General features: G+C 33.2%; 1 protein-coding gene and 1 long non-coding RNA gene across 3 annotated transcripts in view; both read left to right on the plus strand.

Annotated features, from left to right (window-relative positions):
• The window catches only part of LOC129801481 (sphingomyelin phosphodiesterase), a 28,131-nt gene extending 7,199 nt beyond the window's left edge, over window positions 1-20,932 (plus strand). The window contains exons 3-8 of one of the 2 annotated variants that reach the window (XM_055846583.1): window positions 2,503-2,999; window positions 3,451-3,843; window positions 14,230-15,070; window positions 19,194-19,269; window positions 19,366-19,514; window positions 20,786-20,932. In XM_055846583.1, coding sequence (XP_055702558.1) covers window positions 2,503-2,999; window positions 3,451-3,843; window positions 14,230-15,070; window positions 19,194-19,269; window positions 19,366-19,514; window positions 20,786-20,790 — 1,961 coding nt within the window. In that variant the 3' untranslated portion in view covers window positions 20,791-20,932. Of the gene's footprint in view, window positions 1-2,502; window positions 3,000-3,450; window positions 3,844-14,229; window positions 15,071-19,193; window positions 19,270-19,365; window positions 19,552-20,785 lie in introns of both variants that reach the window. The other variant, XM_055846581.1, reaches the window with a different exon arrangement.
• LOC129801632 (uncharacterized) lies at window positions 8,039-8,980 on the plus strand. Its single transcript, XR_008751712.1, has 3 exons — window positions 8,039-8,260; window positions 8,321-8,620; window positions 8,738-8,980. It is a non-coding gene; the product is annotated as an uncharacterized LOC129801632 (long non-coding RNA).
• Window positions 20,933-27,636: the final 6,704 nt, after the last annotated feature.

Here is a 27,636-nt window from a genome sequence, read left to right on the forward strand (position 1 = left end):
GCCTCCATAGACCTTCTTCAATGTCGTAAGTTTCTTAGAATTCGAACAAGGAATTTAGAAAATAAAAAATATCGAAATTTTTAGTCCTATTTTTGAAAAATTTTCCTTGCAGAAGATAACAATTATTACCTATTTATTTTCCAAAATTGATGCACTGGTGAATATTTTCTAAATAATTTGGATTTTTTGAATACGAAGCCGCTATCTATTTTAGAATTTTACAAAGATTCTTTTCTCAAGAAATCTTTTTATTAAAAACGACCACATGGGGTAAAAAGTAACAAAAGGTATGGAGCAAAAAGTAAGAAAAACCGAAGCAATTTCTGATATCTCACGGCGAAAAGAAACGTCAATACCATGTGTCGCCGCTTGTTGTTTGCATTGGTCAAACGATTTGCAGTCTCTTGTGTGTTTTTTTTTTCTAAAATAGCTTGAAAAGCGTTTTTCTCGTTCAGATAAAGAAAAAGGTGTTTTACAAAAGTGTACATGAATAAATTTTCTATGAAAATATGTCACCTAGGTTTTTTTTTTTAAATTTACGGAAGCCCGTAACAAAACGAATCAAAATGTGATAATATCTCATGCCTGATACTATTTGCTCCATAATTTTCGTGAGTAGTCATAAAATTACCTTTCAGAAAACAGCTCGATAAATGTATTTCCTTACAAAATAGAGGAAAATGACTTTCACAAAGTTGTAGAGCGATAATTTTCCTATAAAACTGCGTTAATTAGAAATTTCTGGGGCGCTCGGGTAGTTTAAAAAAAAAAATAAAGTATCCGTTTTGTGACTTTTTGCCCCAGTCTCCCCTATACAATACAAAAGCCTAGAGGCCAAGAGTAAATATTGCAAATAATAGAGAATTCCTACCGTGGGTGCTTCGCTATCTGGATCGTTTATGACCAATCCGCTTGAAATAATATTTTTATTTTTATTTCCGTAATATAGTCACTACAGTAACATAATATAACTATTCAAGTTTGAGAAAAAGCAAAAATAATATTTTTATCCATTAAATAATTGAGTGCCCGGATTAGCACACTTGACTGTAATCGACTCATTTCAATCTTGTACCAACTGGATTCTTCACTAAAAATTTTCTACCAGTGATATTTTCGCTAATGACAGCTGGTTGATTGAAAACATTTATTGTTTTTTTCTCCTTGTGAAAAAGTATTTTAAATCCAAAGGTTTAATTAAAAGTGAATTAGCGAAAAGGCGACCCAGTTAGTGCATACTGACTTATTTCAGTATTATGCCCAACGCACAATAACTCTTGTTTGTAAATATGTTTTCAAAATTTCCTATGAAAGTGAGCGAGATGACTAGATCTAGACCTCACTCACACTCATTGAAATGACAAAAACATGTTTACAAAACAAACGTTATTGTGCGTTGGGCATTATCATTATTTTATAAATTTTCTTTAATATTTTTGATAATTTTTTTTTTAAATTATGTTTCTGAATGAAACAGTGAATAATTCTATGGATTTAGAAAAGGTAAAAAAGAATTTCATCAGTCCAAAAACAAGCATTTAAGTAGCACTCTTCGGAAAACGATTTAGTTACCCAACCTTACTATATTATGTTTGGGCTCGTTGGAAAGGTATTGGAAAAATTTCGATAATGACCAAGCGTACAATAACTTTTGTTTGTAAACATGTTTTCAATATTTCCCATGAGAGTGAGTGAGATGACTAGATGTAGATCTCACTCACTCTCATTGAAATGTCAAAAACATGTTTACTAAACATAAGTTATTGTGCGTTGGGCATAAAACTGAACCGATTCATAACCGATATCTAATTTTTATCTGAAAATTTATCTAATGATGTGAAAATACTTTTGAAGTGTATCATCCAAATCACTTGTTCGAGCACTTCGCAAAGTCTGGGACGCTTTGCCACCACTTTTTAATTTGTTTATACAATTTGTGGACATTTTGTTCGCCCCTAATTGGAATTCACAAACATTTACGAATTATTTTTTAAAATATTTTTTTTCTACCCATATGGTAATTTCCAAAAAATGTGAGGTACAGGATAGGTTATTAAAATATATTTTTCCATTAATCAGATTTATTAGGAAATAGGAAAAACATTAAGAAATACCTACAATACAAAACTTCCACTGCTTCAGAATCTCCTCGGTCTAAATAATTTTTTTTGCATTATATTCTTGTTGTTTCATTAATAAATCTAAGAATGCAAAAATTATGAAACTTTTGTGAATAAATGGCAGTATTTTATGTTGCGCGCTTATTCCTAATAAAAAAATTATTATACTAATTTGTCATGTTGTTTGTGCGATATTTCGGAATTATATTGATAGGGTCATTGTTAACACTAAACCACCTGAAATAAATGTGTCATTATTACTGTTTACTACACAATTATTATTCTCTCTATAGTTTCTATGATATAAAGATTATAATATTCCCCCAACATCCATAAATTTTTCGTTCTCTGGGATTAACTCATCATCTTATCTCTTTTGCAGTCTATTCCCACATAATTGTTACTAATTATGGTGGCCTGGAGGGTAACCAGGACGTGCTTTGGAGCACTAATAATATCTCAAGTCTTCCGCGTAGTGTGACTCCACTTTTGGAGGTCTTAAATCGAACTCATACACCGCCACCGGTACCAAGTGATGATTTTGATCTTCTGCGGCGGCTGAAAGAGGCGGCGCGTCGGGATGATGTAGGCGACGAGAGGATGCTCTGGAATGACGCGTCGCCTGAAAGTTCAATGTATCCGCCACTTGTGGAGAAAGCTTTGAAGCTTTTTAATTTGAAGCAAGTGGCTTATGAGATAGAGACCAGTGTCATGTCTAAAGTTTCATGTACGGCTTGCAAAGCTGGTGCTGGACTACTTCAGCATTATATAAAGACAGGACGTAGCAAGGAAGAGATCGTGAAAACTATCTTTCAATATTGCGTTTATCTAAAGATCCAGAGTCGCAGAGTGTGTGAAGGTGTTAGCCAACTATTTGGAGTAAGTTCAATTCTTACAATCAGAAGTAGATTTAACATTGCACTAATTTTGCTTCTAAATTTTAAAAGATTTTTCTTCCACAAATTGCCATCAACTAATATTTATTTCTTTAATATTGTGGTCATTGTGACATTGGAAAAAAAAAACAAAATCAAAGATTTCCTATTGCATCAATATTGAATTATTGCAATTCTTTAATATTGAAGGAAAACACAGAATTGTTTCAAGTGGCATTATACAGGATATGACACTAAGTTGTGTTTCCATCTTTATTTGAAATCAGAAAAAAAATAAAGATTTTTAATTTCCATATTTAATTTACTTCTGTGAGAAAAGACCTTGTTTTAGCAATGCGAACAGTTAAAATTGAGGACTTAACATGTTGCAAAATCTTTGTAAAATTTTAGCAATATGCCTCAACTTTCACTTTAGGGTATGATTTATCCCTCAGGTTGAAGTGATCTACGTGCTGGAACGTATAACAATTGGCCCAGATGAAATTTGCAGTTTTGTGATTGGAGATGCATGTGGGGATGTGTACAATCCATATCACGAATGGGAAGTTGCTTTTCCACCAGTAGCAAAACCTGAGCCAAAGGAAATTCCACTACCTAAGGAGGGAGCTCCTCTGTTCAAGGTGCTCCATCTATCTGATACTCATTATGATCCCTACTATGCCCAAGGCTCGAATGCAGAATGTAATGAACCTCTATGTTGCCGGATAACAAATGGGCTTCCCACGACGCCCAATGGTGCTGCTGGAAAGTGGGGAGATTACCGGAAATGTGACACACCACAGCGTACGATAGATCATTTGTTGCATCACATCGCCACGACTCACACTGTAAGTGCCCAATTTGTAAGAAATTGAGAAGATCTCTAACAAAGACAATGGTAGAGATCAAGTAAAGATTGTAATGTCGTTTGAAAGATTTAGAGAATTCCTCTGTGATCAGCAGTTTCTACTATTTTTTTTACATATCCCATTTGCTTTTTTTGTGAATTCTGTTGACTAACATCTCGATTGATTGAAATAATTGATCTATTCTGTTCTCATAAAATTGTCCAAACTCTGAATCAATTTAGTTTTTGGGAATTTCCATGACGCATGAATTCTCATTTTTGAGATCTACAGTAGATCGACATATTCTTACACTGAGAAAAAAGAGGGTGCGATTAACTTTTTTTCCTCAGAACTTTAACGCTTTTTAGGTGTAAAAGTATATCAACATTTTTTAATGTTAATTTTACACCTTTTTAAGGGTAAAATTAACATGAAAAAGGGTAACTTTAACACCTAATACACCAAAAAATGGTAATATTTACACCGATTTTGGATCAATACTGCAGGGTGAAATTAACATTTCTGGAATGTTATTTTAATTTTTTCGGATTTCTCTCAGTGTATACAGTAGACTCTCTCAAATTCGGGCATATGGAGCCGAAATGTCAGCCGAATTAGACAGAAATTCGGGCGACAAACTTTTTGAAATGCAACGATTTCTTATTCATGTGCATATAGATATTGAGTTTACACACTCAAATATAACGTAAATTTCATGAAAACCCCTTAATAATGCAAAAGCACATGAGAACTAAGACAAAGTATGGCAAATTTGAGCATATTCGCTTCATTTGATAATCATAATCAAAATTGAAAAATGTCAACAAACTTTTTTCAAATTTAACTGCTGCCCGAATTTAAAAGTAGCCCGATCTTAAAAGAGCCGAATTAGCGAGAGTCTACTGTAAATATTTTACTGCTCGAACTCTAAAGGTGTCTACACATTGAGCACAATTTTCGTCAAAAATTGCTTTTTTGAAGGAAATTGGCTGCAGTGCTGTAGGCAGAAACGTGAAAATTTTGTCAAAAATGCAATTTTTGACAAAAATTGCTCACAATGTGTAGAGGACTTAAGAAAGATCAGTATATACAATCCCCTTTTTTTTCAATTTGTTCCCGAGCTCAAATGGTTAGAGATACCAACTTCCAGTCTTCGGTGACCCTCAATATAAAAACCATTACCTTAAAACGTTTTTTTTTTTCATTTTTTCTATTCCCCTATATCCCCTCCAAAACCATTTATTTTGAATTTTTGAAGGTTTCGGCCTTAAGTTCAATCACTTTCTAGGACTCATTTTCCAACCGATTTGGCTTAATTTGTATTTTTGGGGAAGGTTTTGAAATTTCTAATCTGGCTGTTTCGGTCTTAATCGGTATTGTTTCGGTTAAGTACTAGTAATTGACTAATTTTTCTCGGAAATTAGTTTTTTACCTCACCTTATGTTTGTTCCTGAGCTAGGGATCAAACTGTAAGACATATCATCTTTTGGTCTTCGATAACATCCGACAAGTCCCCTGAAAATCATGTTTTTTGGCTTTTTCCAAAATTGGCTGAAGCTTTTAAAATGATAAGGTAAAGTGCCTTCGAATCGACCGGTGGTCCATATTTGAATGTTTAATGGTGAATTTCTATAAAATTGTCACTGATTCGTATTTATTTATGGAATAATTGATCTATTAATGTTAGATCATATGCCAAATATTAGTGCAAATATAAATAAATTGAATAAATAACTCTACCGGTCGAATTGAGGAACCGGTCGACTTGAGGGCACTTTACCTTATTCGGATGTGTTTTACTTCAGAGATAGCATACACTGAGAAAAAAGAGGCTACGATTAACTCTTTTTCGTCATAACTTTAACACTTTTCGGGTGTAATAATATATCAACATTTTTTAATGTTAATTTTACACCTTTTGAGGGTAAAATTAACATGAAAAAAGGGTAACTTTAACCCATAATACACCTAAAAAGGGTAATATTTACACTGATTTCGGATCAATATTGTAGGGTAAAAATAACATTTTCGGAATGTTATTTTAACTTTTTCGGATTTCTCTCAGTATAGGAGAATATTTCGTCCATACATAATATGACCGGAAGTTCAACTACTTTGGAGGGCTCATTTTCCAATCGATTTGCTTAAATTTGAAGTTTTTGGAAAGGTCTTGAAATTTCTTAACAGTCTTATATCAGTCGGAATCGGTAATAAATTGGTCACGTTTGTGCGTTATGTTACTGTCAAAAATATTAACCAATTTTCTAGTTCAGAATTGTTTTAGCTGAGATTCTTTAGAATCTCATCTTTTGTGGTCACAGGTGAAATGCGACCTCGTCAGATCGGGCCCAAATTTTAGATTTACACGTTTTGACACTCATAGATAACGAATATCATATCATATGCGCTAAAAATCGATTTTCGTGGACGTCCCGTCCACGTCCGTCGTAGGGGGTTTAAATATTCATTTTTCGAATGGAAATATCTCCGGTTCTAATTATCGGAATTCAAAAAATTTTGGTGTTTTGGAAAGCTCACGTAGAGTACTACATCTCTCGTGACACTCCAATTTCATCCGATTAAATCGAAGGTTCGATTAATCGAAAAATCGATTTTCGATTAATCGATCTCGAAAATTTCGAAAACTCGACGATGCTTTTTCTTTAAATTTTAGTATGTTGTAGCTGAAGTCGAGACCTTTCCAACAGTGGGTCGCACTCCTCTCTCGATGTTCCCTGACCCGAGCTATATTCAAAAATGTCTTGACCTGACTGCATTTTTGGCGTTTATGAAACAATTTTGAATTGAATTTCGATGAAATTTTAGTATATATTGTATCTGAAATCGAGATCTTTCTAACGATGGGTCCCATGTCCCATCCGTTTCTACACCAACCCACTGTATCCGAACCCTTACTATCTATATGGACCGGACTCTATCGAAAAACGAAAACGTTTGCTTGACGCGATTCTTTACCCCCAAAATTCAATACACAATAGAATTTTCACACATTCCTAGTTGCAAGCACCCCGAGTTGCACGCATTTCGAGGTCGCCTGTAAAGAATCTCAGCTACCATAAGCTTATCTGGGCTTTTTTTGATATGTGAACTAAATAGGTGATAAACCAGAGGCCCAATTTTTGAAATTCTCACTCGCACCCGCGAGTTCTTTAGTGGCCGAGAGAAATTGACTCGCACACCCCGGAAATTCTTGAGTACGCGCAACGAGTACTTTATGTTATAAAGAAGTCGTTACAGAATGATTTGAATCTACGGGGTGTGCGAGTGGATTTCTATCGGCCACTAAAGAGCTCGCGGGTGCGAGTGAGAGTTTCAAAAATTGGGCCTCAGTATGCATATCAACTCAAGAACTATGCGAAAAGATAATTCATGAAGAACTCTATCTCGTGTTTTCGAGCACTCCGCTAAGCTGGCATGCATCATCATCTCTTTTTAAAAATCATTAAAATTTAAGAGCCATAAACACTTTTTTAAATTGTTAAATTACTATCCATTTTTTATGATCATTTAGTAGAACTAATAGCATTAAATCGCCCATTAAAATCTTGTGATTTCTTGTAATAAATTAGTGATATTGTATTGAAATTTAATAGATGCATTTATTTAGCTCTTACTTAGTTGCTATGAGTAAATGGAAAATTGATCTATTTTCCCAAGAATCAATTGAAAAAAGTTTATAGGTGTTATTTTTCAAGTCATTGTTTGAAGAATTTATCATTGTGTCGGTATGTGTAAAATTCCCAACATACAAAAACACAAAACTCCTGGAAACTGACATGGAAGAGGGATGGTAATGTGAAAATCCTTTCCTCTGTTTGGATTTTCCGACGGCAGGTTGGAAAAAAGAGGGAAAAGGCCAAATTCAGGTGGTTCCGCTTCATTAAAAAACACATTTACATCTAATTTATTTCTGTGGTAGATTAATGTCTTCTCGATAGTCGTACTTTGACCATTTACACACCCAATTTGTTGGATGACCAAAAAAAAAAACATGCAGGCTTTAATAAATGGTCGTTGTGGTTGTTTAGAAGTTAGTTTAAAGGGTTTAAAGTATTCTGTGAAAGTGAAAATTTTGCAGGAATTTTTTCATATGATTTTTTTTTGTAAAACACATTTGGAAATAATTTACAGAATATTATTAACCAAGGTATTTGGACCTTATCATTTCACACAACAAATCATAACATTGCTCTATCAGGTACGACGCATCGGGAGGGGAAGTGATTTGGTGACGTCAGTGTAAATCGAGCGAATCGAGAATTTACAGTGTAGCAATTGTTCCATTTGTCGTCAGTTGACTTGTTAAGCTATTTTTTTCTCTGTTCGTGAATAAAATGTGCAAATTGGTGGAAATTTTGTGCAGGAATGGCTACCATCAGGATATTAAACGATAAAGGTGAGTTGTAAAGAGTGGAAAAGACCAAAACCATCAAGTGATAATGTTTTTTTTGTTCAGGAAATCCAGAGAAAAGTGGCTAAAGGAGTGTTTGTGTTGCGACTGTGATTCTTCACAATCAACAGCCAATCCAGCAAGTCGAGGATCATGAGGAAGCTGGTGGTATTCCTCCAAGACCACCCCAACAGGAAGGTTCAAAAGTGGAAGCTGCGATAAAGCAAATTCTGCGAGAGATAAGCATATGAAAATCTCCTATTTGCCAATAATTTCTTCCGGAAAGAAGACTTCCACAGTCTAATAAATTTCTGATCAAATGGGCAGATTCGAAGATCTATTGGACTTCGAGGAAGGAGTAGGGAGGTATGATCTTAAATAAATCAATTTTCTGTAAATCATTGTGAACAAATTTGCGAAATTTTGTACAAAAGAAGTGTATATTTTTTTTTCTTTTCTAATATATTCTTTCTATCTTTGCAGATTTCCTCAAACTACTTTCAAATATTTCAATTTAAACCCACCAAATACTGCAAAAATCAGCAAAGAATATTTTCAAAATTTCAACACTCTGTATTAAAATTTATTTAGTATTTTCCTGAGTGACTGTTGAAAAGAGTTAAAAGTGATCGATCATGCTCATCACCAAGATAATCACGATAATCCTTAGAAATAAACGGAAATAAATCACCAAGGAAATAATTTTAGAAAGATGCCAATAAATTAATTCACATAGCAGATAAAAGTAATTTAAGACTTAATGAAATTGTTAATTTTCAAAAAGGAGCAATTTTTGTAGTCTGATTTCAAAAACTGTTTCTAATATTTTCTAGTTTTAGGCTACACCAACTTATTTTTGTATTCAATAATTTTTATATTAAAAAGTAAAAGTACTTAATAAATAAATTGCTTTTGAAAATATTAAGTTCTTTGTTCCTTGTTATCGGCCGTTGATATTTGTTAGAACACGTAAAAAAAAATTTGGAGGAACTTGACGTATTTTGGAGAACTTTCGGAAAAACATTTCTGCAATGGTTTATTTAGAATTATTCAAGAAAAATTGGGTCAAGTGCGTTTAAGTAATAGAATATTCTTTAAAAGAAAATAATTGGTATTGATATCTTTTTAAGTTTCTTTCATGTATTTACAGAATTTTTCAGCCAATCTATAAGATAAACGAGAAATGTAATTTATCTGAAACGAAAGAACTATTTAACTCTTTCGTCTCTTTTGGGACTCTGAGTACCCCCAAAGCAGCATAGTTTTCTTGTTCTGTGAAAAACAATGTTTTTAATTATTCAAAACTGATAAAAATTTATTTTCTTGTGGATGATTACAAACTATAAGGAAGTCCAAATGTAACATATTTTTTGTAGGACCTCAATTAATTCCTGAGCTTAGATATTTTTGATTAAAAAGGGGTGGCAAAGCGTCCGAGGCTTTGCGAGCTGCTCGAACTCCCGAGAAAGAGCTCTCCCTTATATACCTTTTCGCAAGTTTTCTGATGTATAGAAAATTATTGCCCAATTAAATTTGTCTATAAATCACCACAAAACCATCTTGAAGTTGAAAATTGTTCAAGAAGAGGGTCTCAAAAAATCATTAATCTTTTAATTAATTAATTGAACAAATCGGGTGAAAATTAAGTTTTAACCTTGAATAATTTAAGATGGCGATTTTTCCGGTGATAAGTGTCTAAGGACGAAATGTTCAGCTGGACTACCTCCATAACATATCCAAAAATGAAGGAAATCGTCAGGGCCAATTATTTTTAAAATTAGAAAAACAAAATTTTTTGCCTATTTTTGGGGGATAGGGAGCGCATGAAGGGGTGGGGGGTAATTTGGGTAAGTTAGTTCGATAGAATGTATTGACATTGTGGGGGGTCACCGAAGACCGGAAGTCAATATCTCTTACCGTTTAGCAGCTAGAATTTTGCAAAGTTGAAAAAAAACGTCGATTGTGAAAACTGCTCTCTCTTGGAGTTCGAGCAGTTAAAAATGGTGAAATTGGCTTGCAGCATTTTAGTTATAGTTTGTAATCATCCACAAGAATAGAATTTTTATCAGTTCTGAATAATTTAAAAACATTGTTTTTCACAGAACATTCATATGCTGCTTTGGGTACTCAGAGTCCCAAAAGAGACGAAAGAGTTAACTTACTATTAGTGCTGCTGAAGTAAAAGACTGTGGATTCTTTATTTCATATCACTATTCAATTTTTTTTTGCAAAAGTTTATTCTATTTTACAAATTTCAATTACAGAAACTTTTATTTAAAGAAAATTATGATATTAAACTCCTATATTTTTTTAATATAAAAATTATTGAATACAAAAATAAGTTGGTGTAGCCTAAAACTAGAAAATATTAGAAACAGTTTTTGAAATCAGACTACAAAAATTGCTCCTTTTTGAAAATTAACAATTTCATTAAGTCTTAAATTACTTTTATCTGCTATGTGAATTAATTTATTGGCATCTTTCTAAAATTATTTCCTTGGTGATTTATTTCCGTTTATTTCTAAGGATTATCGTGATTATCTTGGTGATGAGCATGATCGATCACTTTTAACTCTTTTCAACAGTCACTCAGGAAAATACTAAATAAATTTTAATACAGAGTGTTGAAATTTTGAAAATATTCTTTGCTGATTTTTGCAGTATTTGGTGGGTTTAAATTGAAATATTTGAAAGTAGTTTGAGGAAATCTGCAAAGATAGAAAGAATATATTAGAAAAGAAAAAAAATATACACTTCTTTTGTACAAAATTTCGCAAATTTGTTCACAATGATTTACAGAAAATTGATTTATTTAAGATCATACCTCCCTACTCCTTCCTCGAAGTCCGATAGATCTTCGAATCTGCCCATTTGATCAGAAATTTATTAGACTGTGGAAGTCTTCTTTCCGGAAGAAATTATTGGCAAATAGGAGATTTTCATATGCTTATCTCTCGCAGAATTTGCTTTATCGCAGCTTCCACTTTTGAACCTTCCTGTTGGGGTGGTCTTGGAGGAATACCACCAGCTTCCTCATGATCCTCGACTTGCTGGATTGGCTGTTGATTGTGAAGAATCACAGTCGCAACACAAACACTCCTTTAGCCACTTTTCTCTGGATTTCCTGAACAAAAAAAACATTATCACTTGATGGTTTTGGTCTTTTCCACTCTTTACAACTCACCTTTATCGTTTAATATCCTGATGGTAGCCATTCCTGCACAAAATTTCCACCAATTTGCACATTTTATTCACGAACAGAGAAAAAAATAGCTTAACAAGTCAACTGACGACAAATGGAACAATTGCTACACTGTAAATTCTCGATTCGCTCGATTTACACTGACGTCACCAAATCACTTCCCCTCCCGATGCGTCGTACCTGATAGAGCAATGTTATGATTTGTTGTGTGAAATGATAAGGTCCAAATACCTTGATTATTAACCACATTATTTTATTACAATATCGTATTGTTTTTTTTTACTGTTCGAAGTCAAAGAGAGAAGAGTTATGCAATCTGATTTCTTGTCATCTTGTAACCGTCCTAGAGTTTAAACGGTAAAAGATATCAACTTCTGATCTTCCGTGACCCCCAATAAAAAAATAATATCTTCAGACGTTTTTTTCGATTTCTTTTATTTTTGGATATGTTTTGGAGGTAGTTCAGGTGAATATTTCATGGAAACAAGGTTTACAAGGTTTAGAAACAAGGTTCAAGGTCGACCTTGAACCTTTTTTCAACTTCAAAGTTTAATATGTCTAAAAAGGGCTTATTTTTCAACCGATTTGGTTAAATTAGGATTTTTTTTGGAAGGTTTTAAAATTTTCAACCTGGCTGTATTGGTCACAATCGGTAATAAATCGGTAAAGCACAAGTAAAAATGACAGATCTTTATTAAATATTCCAAAACTAATTTGTGTTATATCGAAAAGAGATTTCTTTTATTTTTAGAATTGTTTTGGAGGTAGTCCAGATGAATATTTCGTTCAAACATACCTAATAACTTAAAAAACGCTATTTAGAATATTTTAAGGTAAAAGTTTAACCACTCCAAGAGGCATATTTTCAACCGGTTTAATTAAATTTGGATGTTTTGGAAAAGTTTTGAAATCAGAATTTGTTAAATATCCATAAATGACTTATCTTTCTCGTATTTATAATTTTTGTTTGTCCGTATGTTTGTAACTCAAGCCAGAACATTATCTATAATGATCATTTCTTTACCAATTTTGGATTTTGAAATGCTTACACACAGAAAAATTTTGACTTTAACCCTTTAACAACGAGACAGTTTTCGCTAACCGAAAATCAGCAATAAAAATGAAACCGATAAACAAAACTTGTGAATCGTATTACATCTAACCTTAGAAAAGCCAACAGAGTCTGATTTTGTGTATTTTTTGCCTCTATGAACGATAGGAACAAAAATAGCTCAAAAATTTAAGTAATTTTTCTGACGATACCAATGACAGATAATTTTCACTCTAAAGAAAAATATTTATGTTATTGTAGTTTCTTGTTCTAAAACGGTTTTGCTTAAAAAAAATTGGAAGTATAAAAAATAATTAAAATCAATTTTCAATATGAAAATTTAAAAATTCGCCATTTTTGAGCTTAAAAATTTACTATATAGCAAATAGCTGTAGACTTGCAAAAAATATCCTAGATTCCTTCAACCTTCTACTTTCCAATTACGTACAGACATAAGAAAAAAAATAACTTTGGGTAGTCAGGAAAAATTATTTTCCTTATGGGACACCGGTGTTCCAATCGTCCTTAAAGGGTTAAATTTAAAAATATATAACTGTGTTATCACACTTGCACATTAAAATTTTAATATGATTCACATTAATTGTCGCTGGTGAGAGTCCAAATGTGTAATTTGTGTGTTTTAATCATTTTATATTCAAAATTTGATCTATTTGTTGATAAAAAGGTAGACTTGGCCCGCAAAATTTTATATAAATGGATTTATAGCATTAATGAGAAAAATTAATGCGATTTTCTCTTTAATTTTTTAATGTGAAAAATATTTATGCTTTACGTAAATTTAAACTTTTTTTTGCAGGCCAAGTCCACTTCTTTATCAATAAATATAAAAACCCCAAATATTAAGTGACTCAAAGACACAAATAACATATTTGGACGCTCACAAGCGACAATTAATGTGAATCACATTAAAATTTTAATGTGCAAGTGTGATAACGCCATAAGACTCCGGGAACTTAAATTGGACGTGAATCCCCGAGGCGTTTAAATTCAGAAGCTCTTCGCCAATGAAATGGGCTAGAATCCGTATCTCTTTGACGCGCTAAGAGATCGGGAGCTTAAGTTCAGCATTAGCGGAAAAATGAAAAATGTATTGAGAATTGCAAACTACAATTAAAACTAAATGATCAAGGATTTAGGATTAGGGCATTGGCATTCATTAAATGAGATTTGAAATTAAATTCCTGGGTGTTTCTGTTTAAGAATTTTTCATATTTCTGTGTGTATGTGATTTGTGAATCTACAGAAGAGATCATGCGAAAAACTAATTCACGGAGAACTCTATCTTGTGAATTTGAGCATTCCGCAAAGCTTGGACGCTCTGCCATCTCTTTTTTTTATTTTATTTTTTTTAAATCTCGTATGAAATATTAAGAATTTAACTCTTCTGAATTTGTGTAAAGTCTCAAAATAAGTGAGGCATACCCTCGAGAATATTTAGTCCATAGAATTTGGCGGTAAAGGATCAGATCTAACAGTCATACGCTGAAAATTTAGGATGATGGACTCGAGATTCCTTGCACAAATTCGCATTAAACTTGATCGTTTATCTCCCAATTATACGGGTTAAACATTTTCTAGGATCGGTTTCACTTTATTCGGATAGCCTGAGTCCACTTGGGCCTCAATTTTAGGGAAAAAAATGTCGACAATAATTTAAAATTTTCACTGCAATGCAATAACTCTACTATCTTTTTTTTCCAGGATATCGATTACATTTTGTGGACGGGTGATTTACCTCCCCATGATGTATGGAATCAAACAAAGGAGGAAAATCTGAAGATAATTAAAGATACTGTTAGACAAATGTCTGAGAGTTTCCCAGGCATTCCCATTTTTCCAGCTCTTGGAAACCACGAGAGTGCACCAGTAAACAGTTTTCCACCGCCTTATATTAATCAGGTAGATACATCAATCTCTTGGCTATACGATGAGCTGGATGTGCAGTGGCGTAAGTGGTTGCCCAGTAGTGTTTCCCATACGGTGCGTCGAGGTGCATTCTACTCTGTTCTTGTGCGTCCGGGTTTTAGAATAATTTCTCTCAACATGAATTACTGCAATAACAAAAACTGGTGGCTCCTTCTCAACTCCACAGATCCCGCTACAGAGCTACAGTGGCTCATATATGAGTTGCAAAGTGCTGAATTTTCAAATGAAAAAGTCCACATCATTGGACATATCCCACCTGGACATTCGGATTGTCTCAAAGTGTGGTCACGGAATTACTATCGCATAGTATCGCGATATGAAAGTGTGATTACAGCACAATTTTTTGGGCATACGCATTTTGATGAATTTGAGATTTTCTACGATCCCGACGATCTCAGTCGGGCCACTAACATCGGATACATTGGACCATCCGTCACTCCATATTATGACCTTAATCCAGGATATCGCATTTACTATGTGGATGGAGATCATTCAGCTACTACGCGATTAGTGATAGACCATGAATCTTGGATCATGAATTTACGTGAGGCGAATCTTTATGATTATCCCATTTGGTACAAACTTTACTCCACGAGAGCTGCATATGCTATGAAAGGTGAGTTATTTCCTTTATCTATTGTAGACAACTATTATTTTTAATTATTTTATTTTATTTTTTTTTATTTTACTACTAATTTACACAATAAATATTTCATTATTTGTAGACCATTATTAATTTTACGAAATATATTTCGTACTATTATTTGTAAAAGTTCGTGAATTCCTATTGAGGACTTACGCAGTGTTTATAAAGTGTAAAAACAACTAAAATGTTCGTAAAAGCTTGAACTTTTTCAGAAATATTATTTGTAACATGATCACTTAACGAACATTTTTTGTTGTTTTACAAACATTTATTCGCACATTTTTGTTTGTCTGACAAAAATTTACGAACCAATGACAAAATTTTAATATCAATGGGCGTCCGGAAATTGTCGGAAGTGGAAAATCACTCAGGGAAAATACATTGAGAAAAGATCAGTGCGAACAAAAACTGGCTCTCTGACACCACAAAAATCTCGAGACAAAGGAAAATATAGAATTTGTTATTGCATATAGTAGTGAAAAATTCTTAAATTAATAAGAAAGTGTCACCATGCTCTAAATGTGCCTGGTCCAAATCCAAATCAGACCAAGTTGAACGAAAGTCAGAGAAGAACCTAAAGACTTGACCACTGATGAAGGCCCGGAGACTGAGCCGAAAGCTCTGGAAAAAGTTGATGCATTTTCCCTGAGTGATTTTCCACTTCCGACGATTTCTGGACCCCCCATTGATAAGACTAGTTTGCACGTCGGTTTTTTTCTTTACGACAAAATTTTACAAACATCTTTTCGTATGTTTACGATCATCTATGAAGAAATGTTTGTGAAAGAACTAAAAATTCGTATCAAGTTATCATGTTAATAATGTCTGCGAAAAAAGTACAAACTTTTACAAACTTGTTTGTCGGTTAAACAAATTTACGAGCATTTCGTAAATCCTCAGTAGGAATTCACAAATATTTACGAACAATATAATCTAAAAAAATATTTCATAATATTTCATATTTAAACCAGGAGAAAATTGCAAAATCGGAGCTTTTTCAGAGTTTTCTTTTTAATAAAAATACATGTTTTTTTACAACATTTTGACTTCAACATGGTCAATAATTATTTTTTGCGACCTTTCCCATCAATTCGATAAAATCGCAAAAAAATACTTTGCTTTAGTTTCCGTGTCTTATATTTCTTTAAGAAAATAAAATCATTTATCTTTGTAATTTGGGATACCCTTTTAAAAAATGAAAATATTGGTATGATTACTGAAAACACAAAGACGATATTTCCAAGGCGTTTCGGCCAAAATCTCGAACCCTAAAATCCCGAAAAACCAAAATCCAGATGAGTAGAAATCTTGAATAAGCCAAAGTGCCGAAAAACAAAATTTTTGGATTTTCGGGAATTTTGGCTTTCTGAATTTTGACCGGAACCCTTCCAAGCCTTCCAAGGGTGCTCCTCTATTTGGGCTTTTTTAAGACCAAATTAATTAAACAATTAATTAGGTGTAATTAAAAATAAATGCTTTTTTTAAAGACACATTACCTATCATTTCGGGCAAAATCATCATCATCACCATTTTCAACTGCTTATCCCTATTTGTATATTGGCTTGCCGATCGTCCGCCACTTCAGGAAGATGTTCGGATTCGATCCCAAGGCGTTCCAAGGCAAGGTTCTGAATTTGATTCAGCCACCTTATCCTAGGTCTGCCACGAGGTCGACGCCTCCTTCTCACAATGCCTTATGTCGGCTTCAGACTGGAGGTTTAGCACAGTTCCCGAAGGTCTCAAAAATTTAATATATCTCAAAATCTATTGGATCATTTGCCTTTAATATCCAATTCTAAACAACAATCTCCTAAAACATCGTGCCTGATAAGGAATTAGAGGAGTTAAGCCAGATGGCTAAGCCTTAAGTCTGAAGCCCGTATTACATAGCTTTTCGGGAGAATCTTTTTCTATCCATGGGCTGAACATGTCCATACCATCGAAGTTATGATCTCTCAACCCGAAGAAACAACTCCTCGACTCTTAGTTTCTCACGAACGGCTTCATTCCTCACTCGATATCAACGAGTGATTCCCTTAAGCGCCCGGAGGCACTTCATCTCGACAGTTTGTACTCGTGATCTTATATTTTCGGTCATTACCCAAATCTCATGACCATAAGTGAGAATAGAATCCGATCCCTCCGACTTACCCACATTCACCTTTATACCTCTTTCGGCACAAACATTTACAAATCGGTCAAGTGTGCGCTGAAGCTGAAGCTCTTGTTCGGAAGATCCAAAAAGAACCAAATCATCTGCATATAGAGGAGATGGCTCACCCTGAAATCCCCAATGCGAATCGCATTCCGCCCCGACTGCGTTCAAAAATTCCGGGCAAAATCGTTTATTAAAAAAAAGACAATTTTTGACGAAAATTGCTTTTAATGTGTAGATTCCATTAGTCAGTAAAAGATTAAAGAGAAAAAAACAGATATAAACTCAGACTAAATACACTTCTTTTCAATTTACTGATATAATAAGATTCATCCTTGAAGTGCTGTTTAACTCGCAACAGAAGCATATGGGTGGTTGTTTTTTTTCAATTTCGTGAAATAATTATAGTAATAATTAATAATTTCTTTAGAGATCCCGTAACGCTTATGTTTTAATTTGTATTCTTTTTTTTGTTTCAAAATAAAATTTTATTCATTTTATGAGTCATCGTGTATGATCCACCTGTTTGGGCAATTAAAGATTAATGTTATTTTTTCAAAACATGTGTTTATTTTTATTTTAATTATCCACGAAATTACACGCCACTCGTTTTTGTCGTTTACTCGACGATTTTTGCTGAAGTGTATAGATAGTGTTTTTGTCTAATTTCTTTAATTGCAATTGCTTTTAATTTTACAAAAAAAAAATAAGAAATTTCATTGACTTACTAAAAATTGGTAAAGAGGTGAAAATAATTTTTTTTTAAAGTGCCTCAAAGTCAAAAACGAAAATATGTAGGGAAATGTACTCTTCTTTCGAACGTTCATGCCTTCGGATAATATGAATTTACTTTTACTTTTCCTAACTGTGTTATCACACTTGCACATTAAAATTTTAATATGATTCACATTAATTGTCGCTGGTGAGAGTCCAAATGTGTAATTTGTGTGTTTGAATCATTTTATATTCAAGATTTGATCTATTTGTTGATAAAAAGGTAGACTTGGCCCGCAAAATTTGATATAAATTGATTTACAGCATTAATGCGAAAAATTAATGCGATTTTCTCTTTAATTTTTTAATGTGAAAAATATTTATGCTTTAGGTAAATTTAAACTTATTTTTGCAGGCCAAGTCCACTTCTTTATCAATAAATAGAAAAACCCCAAATATTAAGTGACTCAAAGACACAAATAACATATTTGGACGCTCACAAGCGACAATTAATGTGAATCACATTAAAATTTTTATGTGCAAGTGTGATACCGCCGTAAGAGACTTACATTTAGTGTTTGATTATTATAATTGTTACATTATTAAATATTAGTTAGCTTATCATTAATTATTATTGATAGTTATGTGATAATCATGTGTTAATCTCTTAAGAAAACTAGAAGAAATTCACATTATTCGGAACTATCGAAGGGAGAGTACTTTCCCCTATTACAATAAGACCGGTTTCAAACCTCTAAGGTTTAGTCCAGTTCCCGATGATCTCGAAATACAAAATAGCAACCAATTTTATTGCTTTTTCAAAATTTAATGGATCACTTGCCCACGTTTCCCAATCTTAAGTGACAATTTTCCCAAAAACTTGATTGATAAGAAATTAGATCAGTTATTTAAGCCATATGGCTAAGCATTAGGTCTGAAGCCCGTATATAAACATTATAAGAACAGATCGATAGTTATTTTTTTAACTTAGTGAATTTTTATGGTGTAGTATCTTTATGAGAAAGGTCACTAAATTGACTAGTTTGTTGTATTTGTAGGCCATTATAGGAGTCCCCTTTTGCACAGACCAATTTCATGAAAATTTTATTAAAGAAAGTAACTTGGGATGGTTGTCTTTACATAAAGAAAATAGTCAATGTTGAGACTGTGTAAAATGTCTAAATCTAAAGTGCCTTTTCTCTCTCTATTTGCCTTTATTTGAAGGTTTGCGACCGTCGGATTGGGATGAATTTGTGACGAAAATGGCAGAAAATCAGGAGCTCTTCGACCTGTATTACAAGTAATACCATCGATTGAAACACCTTTCATATGGTGTATCGTTTATCCTCATCAAATATTTCATGCATCTTTTATCCCCCTTCCTTTTTTCTGGCAGGCACTACTGGAAGAATTCAATTGTGCGGCCCCAATGCAATTTCGAGTGTAAGAAGAGGATTTTATGCGATGCCAAAAGTGGTCGGAGTCACGACAGGAAGCACTTTTGTGCCGAGGTTGAATCCAAAATTGACGATTACAGCAACAAAGGTTGGAGATCTTGGTTTTATCATGGATTTAGCGTATCGTATGTATTTGATGAATTATTTCAAAAGACGTCACAAGAAAGTGGTTGAGGAAAGCACCAAATATTTGTTATAACAATTTAACAAAATGCTGTAGCAACAACAACAAAAAAAGATATGGATATGGGTAAAAGTTTGCATAAATTTTGTTTAATGTGATGGTGTCCACTTTTTTTACGGTGCTGGATGGTGCTCCAATGAATTTTTTACCACAATTTTTAGGGAACAGGATACAAAATAACCTTTCTTATTTTCAACCTCTTTTTCATACTCATTTACCACTGTATTTTTTTTCTTACAGTCTCATTTAATATGTCCCTTTATTGAGCAACTTCATTTCCCATTCTTACTGCTTTTTATTGACCACAGAGTTGGAATCTTATTAGAAAAAAAAGTTTGGCGCTTGTAATAAAAATAGATAAATTTTCAATTTGTTCAGTGTAGTCTCCAATTTTTCAATTTGTTTTAAAGATTGTGTTTTATGTTATATGCAATTTTTTATCTTGATCATCATGATTCTACACAGAAAAAAATATTTTGTCAAATTGTTCGTAAATGTTTGTGAAATCCTATGGCAGACTTACGAAATGCTCGTGAATCGTATAACCCACAAACAACTTGGTAAAGTTTTGTACATTTTTCACAAACATTGTTCGTAACATGATCATTTGACGAACATTTTTTGTACTTTTACAAACATTTGATCGTAAATGTTCGTAAACACAAAAAAAATGTTCGTAAAATTTTGTCATTTGTTCGTATTTGTTCGTAAATTTTTGCCAGACAAACAACTCAGCTAAACATTTACGAACAAATACGAACAAATGACAAAATTTTACGAACATTTTTTTTGTGTGTTTACGAACATTTACGAACAAATGTTTGTAAAAGTACAAAAAATGTTCGTCAAATGATCATTTTACGAACAATGTTTGTGGAAAAAGTACAAAATTTTACGAACTTGTTTGTGGGTTATATGATTCACGAGCATTTCGTAAGTCCTCCATAGGATTTCACAAACATTTGCGAACAATTTTACAAAATATTTTTTTCTGTGTATGTTTCTGATTTTTGATGTTCATAAGTTTTTGTATTTCTGGAGATAATCAAGTGTGAAACTTCTTCTAATATATTTCCAACTCTGTTAGAATCTTTTCTATTCTTATTATGTCGTGTCATTTTAATTAATACCTTGTCTTCTCATCTCCATTTCATTACTCTCTCTCTCTTTCACAGAATGAATGTCCTTATGTCGATAGCAAAATTGCCAAAGTACGTCATAGGGCTGGGATAACGACGCAGGAGATTTCATCCCGAAGATTGTGCCGAGATGCCATTTGTGTTTTATAAGATTTGCAATAAATTTAATTAACTTGACCACAAGATGATGATGATGGTGAGTGATGAAATTGAGCTTTTCCAGCAGGTTGCTGGCATTCGATATTATCTGTGAAAATTGACAAGTTTTGAGTACGACAATTGTGATGCCATTTTCAGGGGACATTCTCAATCCCTCGTTAATTTTCTATTGCTCTCAAACCCTCCTGGTTTTTCGGGGATGTTTGACACACGGCCAAAAAGAAGGGAAAGAATGCAAACAATGTCTCACTTAATTGTAATTTTTGGTTATTCTTTTCACACTCAATACACTCCGAATGGATTTGTCTGATTTAAATGCAAATTTGTCCTGAATTAATTTTTCACAACACAACAAATATCCCAAAACATTTTTGAAAAGCACTTGCCTCTTTTTTCCTTCTATCCCAGCAAAAATAGAGACAATATTTTGTGTGCTATTGGTGGAGAAAAAAGAAGAAGAGGCAAGATGTGGAGAAAAAAATTGAATATTCTCTTCCTAAACCCACCCTTCTTGACATAAAATATAAAAATAAAAACTTTGCACCTAGTTGAAAGTTTTTTGCCACAAGGTTTTTTTTCACCCATCTAATGTCTCGCTATCTCACCCTCAATTTCGGCACGCTTGAAGGCGCACAACTTCTTCAATTTGTTCTTCCCTTCCAAGAATGTAAGTATATGGGACATGCCCGAAAAATAAAAAAAAAAAAGTTGAAAAATCAGTGAAAAAAAATCCAAAAAAACCTTCCCAATTGATAACTCGAAAGTGATGATATTTTCCAATCCCACAGAAAATATCGATCCTCATAAAGTACAAAAAACATAGTTTAGTCGACCACTGAAGAGGATGCATATCCAGGACCGAAAGCCCTGGGCAAGATTGAAGAAGTGTTTTTCTTTGTGAAGTGACTTCAAATCCACTGGCCATCACCGGAGAGTCCTCTATCGGAACATATGCCTTTTATACAGAAAAAAGCCCTGCTAGGACAATCTCAGAAATAAAGCTACTGGTTTTTGGAAATATAATTGTGATAATTTAATTGATTAAAACTTAAAAAAAAAACTAGTCTAGAAGTTTGCTATTTAAACTGCATTTTTACATTTTTTTAAGAAAATTATTTTTTAAGATAATTTTTCTATTTGTGCATTAAAGTATTGTGACGAATTTTCCTTAAAAAGTTCCTTAAAAATTAAAAAAGGAAAGGAGCTGATACTTCCTCATTTCGTACTTAAAGGTAAAAATTAGTAGATCTTTCTTGGCCATTGGATACTTTAATATATCGAATCCTTATATTTATTATTTAAGTCGAGTTCAGAGGTCCAATTTCTCAACGGAAATGAGGATGGTGACAACCTATAAATTTATAACAATTTATAAAGAAGGACTTAAAGTTAGATTTCCTTAGAATAAACCATCTCATTACTTTTTTCCCTGTAATTTTCCAGATTTTCTTAAAAAATCCTTGAACAATCCTTCAAATTCATAAAAGGTTTGTATATAGGGATATGTTTACTATTCTCATAAATCTATAATAAATCTAAACTTTTTTTTAAAAATTTCTTTAAAACTGTCTGTCTATCCTGATCTTCAGTGACTCCACCTCTTCCTTCAAAGAGAACATTTTCGTGAAGGAGGTAAATTTGTATATAGGATATCCTTAGGATCTGATAGATATTTAAGAATTATTAAGGAAAGTTTGGAAAATTTCAGAGAAAATGAAAAGATCTTTTTTTATGGTTTGTTCTAGAGAAATATTTTTTTTTCAATTTTCCTCTAGAAATCGCTCTTGGACATAAACATCTTGCAATATACCCATTACTGAAAAAAAACAAATAATTTCGTATTGAGACTCACAAAGAAATCACAAGAAAGATATAGGGTAAGTGTGCCAAATTCCGGCCAGCTTGCAATTCCGGCCACTTTTTTTTGTTCCTCGAATTTCCATGATTTTTTAGTTTTTACATACTCTAGAGATTATACAATGCAAAAGAATAACAAAAAATGTAGCTTTGACAAACGAGATGACGAGAAAAATACATTGGAAGAATTCCCGAAGGGCAAGGAACTATGAGAATGAAGGTGGCCGAAATAGGGCACCAAAGCTATGTCTACATTTTTATTCATTTTAAAATGTATTAAGAACGATTTTAAAGTAAATAAAGACGATAAACTGTCTACAAGGTTCTAAGGAACACTCCTTAAGTAGAAGCAATGAAAAAAATCAATTTCTATTAAAGATATTACATTACAAACTTGAGGTTTTGGCGCTTGCATGCAACTATGCCGAAATTTGGCACACTTACCCTAGAGAATAAATTGTTTAGAAAAGTTGCAGAAATATCTAGAAATATAGGTAAGTGCAGTGCCCCAGATTTTATGTCCTCTGAACCAGGAGCCCGAGCCGAAAACTTTGGGATAAAACGATTTTTTTCTTAGCTTGCCCTAGCCTTCGACACTTACCGGAATTGTGGAAAAACTCCAGCAACGAATAATAATTTCCAACGAGCCGAAATACGATACCATTCAGTTGAGAAATACGCCATCTAGAGCCTTTTTAACATTTCACCTTGAAAAACCGTTTTTAGGATAAATTTAACCGTATTTTCGTATTTTAACGAAATGTCTGCCTAAGGTATTCTCTCAAACGTCATGAAAAAAATCGCAAGATGCGTTTTCGAGCAATTCTAAAAAACACCGTTTTCAATTGGAAGGGGAGGATGGAGGAAATTAGGGTCATGTTTACGTCGATTTATAGGGGTGGGGGGGGTACCCGAAAGCCCCAAGTCTGTATCTCTAACCGTTTGACCTCTAGACGAGGTAATGGCCGGACGGATAGACGGACAAACAGCATGACATCGTTTCTCACAAAATGTTTGAAACGCGAAGATTGTATTGATAAAAGTGGTCTCCGTTGGGCGGAAATTTTGGGGAGGGGGGGACGTGAAAAATCTAGAGGGATAAGCAAATGCAATCTCTGTGGTTCGAGCAGTAAAACCTTCACTTATGACATATTCAGAAGACACCGACTTCTAAAAGGGATTTCGCTGATGGTTTCCGATGAAGCGAAGAATATTATCATTTTGTTGTACTTTTATTCTCCTATTCACTTTTATTTTAAAGCGATAAGTTGAGTAGAATTTAATTTAGATTGGCTCAACTGTTTTTTAAAAATAAAATAACAAAGTTGTAAATTTTCTGAAGGATATCGGTAACATTCCAAGTTCGTTTTTGACTTGGTTATCATGTTTAATTTAGAACTTTAAGATTTCCTAACACTTTTAAATGGCAAAAGGAAAAAAAAACGAAGAAGCACTGTCGAATGTAAAGTCGTATTACATCTGCGTGGTTTTCTTTTTTCTCTTTGACCATCTCAAAGAATGAGAAAATATATTCTAAAATAGACAAGATTCAAATTATCCAATTTTACCGTAGTCCGCCTACCCTCACCTCTGAAAAAAGTTTGTACCAGATCCCGTACATTTTTACTGCTCGAACTCAAAGAGAGAGCAGTTATATAATCGTCTTTTTTCAACTTGTCACTGTTCTGGAGCTTAAACGGTAAGAGATATCGACTTCCAGTCTTCCATGACCCCCAATAAAAAAAAACAAAATCTCACGACGTCCCCCCCACCCCCCCTCCCTCTAACCGCACCAAAAACCATGTTTTTTGGTTTTTCTCAAAATTGGCCCGAGCTTTTTCAATGATTTTCGGATATGTTTTAGAGGTAGTCCAGGCGAACATTTCGCCCAAACATACCTATGACCGGAAAATTCGCCATTTTGAATTATTGAAGGTCAAAGGTCAATTACTTTGGAAGGGTAATTTTTCACCTCATTTGGTTAAATTTAGATTTTTTGGAGAGGTATTGAAATTTCGAACACGGCTGCATCGGTCTTTATCCGGTTATGAGTCGGTTAAGTACCGATTTTTTGATTTTCAAATGCTTTTATGATTTATGAATCAATTTGATCTCTATTAGATCAATAATACCAAAAGATCATGCAAAAAAACTAATTCACGGTGAGCTTTATCTCGTGAGTTCGAGCATTCCGCAAAGCTGGGACACTTTGCCATCTCTTTTCCAATTTATTTATGTTTTTGAGCATATAGAATTGTTGTGGTAAAAATTCTTATTAAATTAATTAATTATAGTAAATAATTGATTATCTTCTTGATGGAGTCTAAAATATAATTTTGTATTCAAAACTGTTTTGAAAAGTTAAAAAATTATATAATTGAAAAGAGTTTTCTCACGGATAAGCAAAGGACAAACGTTAAATTCCTGAATTTTTAAACGTTTAATGTTTCTCTTGTCATTAGAGATCGTGTTTTTTACAAATTCTATTAATAATAAATTCTAAATTTTGGCAAATATTCTTTGTCAGCTTTTATTAATTAAAATTAAGCCATAAAGCTTTGTGAAATCACTTAGAAAACCAACATCACTGTTTCTCCATTCCATTGTCTTTTTGATGACTAATTTATATTGTCAAACAGGCTTCAAAACACTTTTTATTTCTTATGCTTATACCTACTTTCAATATTTCAAAAACGCTTTAAATTTCTATAAATTTTCAGGCTGTAATTTTACAATATTATTCATTATTAGTTTTTCAAAGTTTTTTCTTCATTCAATTTTACTTTTACTTCATTGCAACTTCGCAGTATTGAAATATAATTTACTAAGGTATTAAACTAGGGGAAGGTGGCCATGTTTGATACCATTGGAAGCTTCGTAATGACTAAATTTTCTATGTCTCACAATATATATTTGACTCATCGCAACCATATTTTAAAAACTATGGGAAAGTGGCTAGTTTTTAAAATATATTAAGGAGTTACATTTATTGAGAAACATAGGAAAAATTTAGTCATTACGAAGCTTCCAATGGTATCATGCATGGGCACTTTCCCCTATTAGGTGCATAGAAAAAATCTATGTTTGTATCACATAAGAATAATTTTACTTATTTTGTAATATGTGTTGTCACCCTAGGTTCTGTGAAAGAATAATAGGGCATTTCTATACGATTTTCTATTGAAAATTGACTTTTGCGCTCAAAATCCCTATTAATCTTTCGGGTAATTTAGCAGTGAATTGAAATAGAGTCATCGGAATTAATGAAGTGCCATCGAAGAGGATTTTCGAAGGGTGCAAGAGGACCAATGGCTTATAGCTATAAAATCTGTTAAGGAATCATTGATGCATAATAGTAAAATGAGAAGAGTCGATAAAAATGATAGTTTTCCTCCTCTGGAGATTGTGCGACACCAGTGAACGCGGTGGCTTTTTTCGCTCTTAGGGGAGATGGTTGAATTATCCTCAACCTTTCCCCCCATACTCTGTGTGTGCCTCAATCTAAATATGTAAGTTGCCCCCGCTGCAGGGAGATAAATAATTCACCACGTATAACGACATCCCGGTAGAGAAAAAAAATTTATATACATATATCTACATTTCACCCCACCACCGTATGTTCAACTAACATACCCATTATTCACCATATTGTGCACCCCAGAGCTAAGGTGTAAGCGAGATGGCATGGAGAAGCTGCAGGTTGAGGTCCTTTGCTTGCCCATCTTTCCCTATCCTCTCCCGCTCGTTCACCCAGTGAATCAGAAAGTACAACAAACATATACAAACCTCCCACCACCCCATTTCACATCGTTCGCCTCCTTTTGCAACACGCAAAACACATACAACTAATTGAATACAAAAATTTATGAACATATGGATTTAATAAGACTCCCAAATGTAGACATCCTGGCATCTCTTTGCCACTCATTCATGCGTGGTCGCATCAATCATTTAAAAAGAGGGAAAAAAAAACTTTCTCGAAACGTAAATTTATATTTTTATATCTCACCATCTATCTTTTCCATATTAATCAGAGTTTTGTGATATTTTCATGCTAAACGTGCTCAAACATACTTTTCCCAAAACTTCAATGCTAATCTCCCAAGTTGTGTTTTTGTAGATAAAAGCACGTTGAGTTTAGGATGATAAGCTTTTTCGGTGTTCTGGTATGTATATAGCAAAAATCAAATGAGTGCTAAACATTAAATTTAATCAATTTTGAATAAAAATAAAAATAAATTAAATTATCTGAGATAGTTACAGGTAAAATGGAAAATTCTTTATTTCCCCTTTTTCCAAAACTTGCATACGATAATTTCATTTGTTTATAGGTTCTTAATCTTAGGTCAGAATCACATTGACAGTCAAATACTCATCTTTTCCTTAATTTACGCATTTTCATTGCAATTCTTACGCAAATTCTCAATTACCGTATTACCTTATCTTATCGTGCTCTCACACTAGGATTTTTTAATTTTGCAAATTCAATTTAATTTTCAGATGAATTATTGTTCCTATGCGTTATTTTGCATTAAAAATCATTTGAATTGATAGATTTTCGCCAAGAGGGAGATATTAGGGTTGGAAGTGGTGTACGGTTGAAAATGAAGTGCTTGGAAGTCTTTGGAAGTGGGAGTGTCCGAAAATAAAGTCAGCTCTGTCTAGTTCCGAATTTTGCAGACTATACGTTACTTTTAACTCAGATTTTAAATTCGAGTGGCCGAAATTTTTTTTTTTTTACATTTTACAAGTTCGGTTATGATAATAATTCGGAGTAAATAACGCTAAAATTTATTATAGCTTAAGGAGTAGGTATTATAACTTATACTTCAGGAGTATCCCGTAGGTTTCCTCCAGCCTTTTGTTTTTAC

Source organism: Phlebotomus papatasi, chromosome 2 (genome assembly GCF_024763615.1).
Source record: "Phlebotomus papatasi isolate M1 chromosome 2, Ppap_2.1, whole genome shotgun sequence".
In the NCBI taxonomy this organism is placed as follows: Eukaryota; Metazoa; Arthropoda; class Insecta; order Diptera; family Psychodidae; genus Phlebotomus; species Phlebotomus papatasi.